This window comes from Eriocheir sinensis, chromosome 16, assembly GCF_024679095.1.
Source record: "Eriocheir sinensis breed Jianghai 21 chromosome 16, ASM2467909v1, whole genome shotgun sequence".
Classification (NCBI taxonomy): domain Eukaryota; kingdom Metazoa; phylum Arthropoda; class Malacostraca; order Decapoda; family Varunidae; genus Eriocheir; species Eriocheir sinensis.
The window spans coordinates 11,676,484-11,681,483 of NC_066524.1; the positions used below are offsets into that span (position 1 = coordinate 11,676,484).

General features: G+C 34.5%; 1 protein-coding gene across 1 annotated transcript in view; it reads left to right on the top strand.

Annotated features, from left to right (window-relative positions):
• LOC126999298 (fat-like cadherin-related tumor suppressor homolog) overlaps positions 1–5,000 on the top strand; it is a gene marked incomplete at its 3' end in the record, with an annotated part of 100,729 nt that overhangs the window by 81,746 nt on the left and 13,983 nt on the right. Inside the window, 1 exon segment of the mRNA XM_050861731.1 lies at positions 496–602. Coding sequence (XP_050717688.1) covers positions 496–602 — 107 coding nt within the window.

The window sequence follows — 5,000 nt, forward strand, 5'->3', positions numbered from 1 at the left end:
GGTACAGAAGAAGGGTCAAACTACCACCAGGGGTCATAAAACTACTACTGGAAATGCCCACCACTCCTATGAAAGCCAAATATGTGTTTCTTCAGGTTCACGGTACAGAGGAAGAGTCAAACTACCACCAGGGGTCATAAAACTACTACTGGAAATGCCCACCACTCCTACGAAAGCCTTGTCAAATATGTGTTTCTTCAGGTTCACGGTACAGAGGAAGGGTCAAACTACCACCAGGGGTCATAAAACTACTACTGGAAATGCCCACCACTCCTACGAAAGCCTGGTCAAATATGTGTTTCTTCAGGTTCACGGTACAGAGGAAGGGTCAAACCACCACCAGGGGTCATAAAACTACTACTGGAAATGCCCACCACTCCTATGAAAATCAAATATGTGTGCTTGGGTGTGGAAATGTTTAAGAATATGGCCCTATATCTAAGTCTCTGTTTTGTCTTTGTGGCGCCGATTCTAAGTCAGTTTCTCCCCCCACAGGCTCCATCTTCACCTCCTCCTGGTTGGACCGTGAGACCGTATCGAGGTATTGGCTAACCGTGCGTGCTCAGGACTCCGGCACCGTGCCCAAACATGCGACCCTCCACGTGAGTACACACCTGAGAGCCCTTATTACCTGGTTCTCTTACCTGTAGGGGCGTTATAGCAGCTTCTCTTATTGCTTATATTCATCTCTCTCTCTCTCTCTCTCTCTCTCTCTCTCTCTCTCTCTCTCTCTCTCTCTCTCTCTCTCTCTCTCTCTCTCTCTCTCTCTCTCTCTCTCTCTCTCTCTCTCTCTCTCTCTCTCTCTCTCTCTCTCTCTCTCATCTTTTTTGTCGTTTTTTACTTTTTTTTCTTCTTTTTATTTTACCTGAAGGCTCAATTACCTGTCTCTCTTACCTGTTGGGGCGTAATCGCAGCTTCCTTCCCCTTCCTTAATTCCCTTACCTCCTCTTTATTGCATCTATTAACCTTCTCTCTTTCTTTACTCTCTCCTCCTCTCTTCTATTTTGTTATTCCCTTCATTATTTTTTGTCACGTTTACGTTTTACCTGTTGCTTCCTTTCCTTCTTTATCCCCTCTTCGTTACGTCTGTTATCTGTTGCGCTCTCTCTCTCTCTCTCTCTCTCTCTCTCTCTCTCTCTCTCTCTCTCTCTCTCTCTCTCTCTCTCTCTCTCTCTCTCTCTCTCTCTCTCTCTCTCTCTCTCTCTCTCTCTCTCTTCTCTTTTACTTTGTTTTTTATCTTCTTTTTACGTGTTTATCTTACGCTTCCTTCTCTTCCTTTCTTCTTTTTCTTACCTCTCTTCTGTTTTCTTATTCCCTTCATTATTTTTTATCACGTTTATGCTTTACCTGTCATCTATTCTTTCTTTGCTTTCTCGTCTTTTTTGTTATCATTTAGTTACTTTTTTGTTTGTTTGTTTATTTGTTTAATACCTGTGTCTTTCTTGCCTCTATTGCGTTCCTTAACCTTCACTTTCCTCCTTTACTTCTCAATCTCTTCTTTTCTGTTTTGTTTTTTTCCTCCCGTTACTTCACGTTCATAATATCGTATCTGTTGCTTCATTCCCTTATCTTTTCTTTGTTGTGTGTGTTATCTGTTGTTTTTCTTTACTTCCTCTCTTTTCTTTCTTGTCTTCAGTGTGTTATCTGTTGTTTTTCTTTACTTACTCTCTTTTCTTTCTTGTCTTCAGTGTGTTATCTGTTGTTTTCTTTACTTACTCTCTTTTCTTTCTTGTCTTCAGTGTGTTATCTGTTGTTTTCTTTACTTACTCTCTTTTCTTTCTTGTCTTCAGTGTGTTATCTGTTGTTTTTCTTTACTTACTCTCTTGTCTTTCTTGTCTTCAGTGTGTTATCTGTTGTTTTTCTTTACTTACTCTCTTTTCTTTCTTGTCTTCAGTGTGTTATCTGTTGTTTTTCTTTACTTACTCTCTTTTCTTTCTTGTCTTCAGTGTGTTATCTGTTGTTTTTCTTTACTTACTCTCTTTTCTTTCTTGTCTTCAGTGTGTTATCTGTTGTTTTTCTTTACTTACTCTCTTTTCTTTCTTGTCTTCAGTGTGTTATCTGTTGTTTTTCTTTACTTACTCTCTTTTCTTTCTTGTCTTCAGTGTGTTATCTGTTGTTTTTCTTTACTTACTCTCTTTTCTTTCTTGTCTTCAGTGTGTTATCTGTTGTTTTTCTTTACTTACTCTCTTTTCTTTCTTGTCTTCAGTGTGTTATCTGTTGTTTTCCTTTACTTACTCTCTTTTCTTTCTTGTCTTCAGTGTGTTATCTGTTGTTTTTCTTTACTTCCTCTCTCTTTTCTTTTTTGTCTTCAGTGTGTTATCTTTTGTTTTTCTTTACTTTCTCTCTTTTCTTCTAGTCTTCAGTGTGTTCTCTGTTGTTTTCCTTTACTTACTCTCTTTTCTTTCTTGTCTTCAGTGTGTTATCTGTTGTTTTCCTTTACTTACTCTCTTTTCTTTCTTGTCTTCAGTGTGTTATCTGTTGTTTTTCTTTACTTTCTCTCTTTTCTTTCTTGTCTTCAGTGTGTTATCTGTTGTTTTTCTTTACTTCCTCTCTCTTTTCTTTCTTGTCTTCAGTGTGTTATCTGTTGTTTTTCTTTACTTACTCTCTTTTCTTTCTTGTCTTCATTCATCCTTATTGTTTATTTCTGTCTTTCTCTACCTCCTTATCTTTGCCCTACACGTGACTGCACACCTGAGAGCCCAATTACCTGCCACTCTTTACCTGTAGCGCCATTACCTTACCTTATCTGTGTTATTTGTGTCATCGATGCTGTTTTTCTTTATTTTTTTTCTTCTTTATTTTCTTTATTTCATCACTCTTGTTTATGTTTGTCTTACCTGAGAACCCAATTACCTGCCACTCCTTACCTGTAGCGCCCTTACCTTACCTCATCAATGTTATTTGTGTCATCGATGCTGTTTTTCTTTATCTTTTTTCTTCTTTATTTACTTTATTTCATCACTCTTGTTTATGTTTGTCTTACCTGAGAACCCAATTGCCTGGCTGTTCTTTACCTGTAGCGCCCTTACCGTACCTTATCTATGTTATTTGTGTTATCGATGCTGTTTTTCTTTACCTTTTTTCTCCTTCTTTATTTACTATCTTTTTTGTTTTTTATTCTTTTCGTTACTTTCTTTTACGTTTATAGTTTACCTGTTGCTTTCTTTCTTTATTTTTTTTTGTTATGTTTTATTTGATGGTGTCTATTTACTTTCTTCATTTCTTTTTTTCATGGTTTTTTTTTGTTATTTTTGTTCATGATTTTCTATTAATTTTTCCGTCTTTATTTTACTACTTTCTATTATGTGTTTCCTTCCTTTTTTTTCTATTAATTTTTCCGTCTATTTTATTTCCTTCTATTATGTGTTTCCTTCCTTTTGTTATTTTCGTTCATCGTTTTCTATTATTTTTTCCGTCTATTTTATTTCCTTCTATTATGTGTTTCCTTCCTTTCTTTTGTCATTTTCGTTCATCGTTTTCTATTAATTTTTCCGTCTATTTTATTTCCTTCTATTATGTTGTTCCTTCCGTTATCTTTCTTGTTATCTTTATCGCATCATCTTTCTGTACATGTTATCTTCTCCGACCTTTCCTTTGTTCCTCTTCTTTACGTCCCTTATCTTTCTCTGTCTTTCTTTACCTTTTAATTATCTCTGTTTTCTTCTTTTCTCTTCGTTACTATATTTTCACTTTTCTTCCTTCCCTGTTACTTCCGTTCCTTATCTCCTCTTTGTTGTGTATTTTATTTCTTGTTGTTTTCTCTACTTTCCTCCTCCTTTCTTTGTCTTTCTTTACCTTTTAATTATCTCTGTTTTCTTATTTTTCACTTCGTTACTATATTTTTACTTTTCTACCTTCACTGTTACTTCCGTTCCCTATCTTCTCTTTCTTATGTGTTTTATTTCTTGTTATTTTCTCTACTCTCTTCCTTCTTTCTTTGTCTTTCTTTACCTTTTAATTATCTCTGTTTTCTTATTTTTCACTTCGTTACTATATTTTCACTTTTCTTCCTTCCCTGTTACTTCCGTTCCTTATCTTCTCTTTCTTATGTGTTTTATTTCTTGTTGTTTTCTCTACTTTCTTCCTTCTTTCTTTGTCTTTCTTTACCTTTTAATTATCTCTATTTTCTTCTTTTCTCTTCGTTACTGTATTTTTACTTTTCTTCCTTTCCTATTACTTCCGTTCCCTATCTTCTCTTTCTATGTGTTTTATTTCTTGTTATTTTCTCTACTTTCCTCCTTCTTTCTTTGTCTTTCTTTACCTTTTAATTATCTCTGTTTTCTTCTTTTTCACTTCGTTACTATATTTTTACTTTTCTTCCTTTCCTATTACTTCCGTTCCCTATCTTCTCTTTGTTGTGTATTTTATTTCTTGTTATTTTCTCTACTTTCCTCCTTCTTTCTTTGTCTTTCTTTACCTTTTAATTATCTCTGTTTTCTTCTTTTCTCTTCGTTACTATATTTTTACTTTTCTTCCTTTCCTGTTACTTCCGTTCCTTATCTTCTCTTTGTTACGTATTTTATTTCTTATTATTTTCTCTACTTTCCTCCCTCTTTCTTTGTCTTTCTTTACCTTTTAATTATCTCTGTTTTCTTCTTTTTCACTTCGTTACTATATTTTTACTTTTCTTCCTTTCCTGTTACTTCCGTTCCTTATCTTCTCTTTGTTACGTATTTTATTTCTTATTATTTTCTCTACTTTCCTCCCTCTTTCTCTGTCTTTCTTTACCTTTTAATTATCTCTGTTTTCTTATTTTCTCTTCGTTACTGTATTTTCACTTTTCTTCCTTCCCTGTTACTTCCGTTCCCTATCTTCTCTTTGTTACGTATTTTATTTCTTGTTGTTTTCTCTACTTTCTTCCTTCTTTCTTTGTCTTTCTTTACCTTTTAATTATCTCTTATGTTTTTTTCACTTCGTTACTATATTTTCACTTTTCTACCTTTCCTGTTACTTCCGTTCCCTATCTTCTCTTTCTTATGTGCTTTATTTCTTGTTGTTTT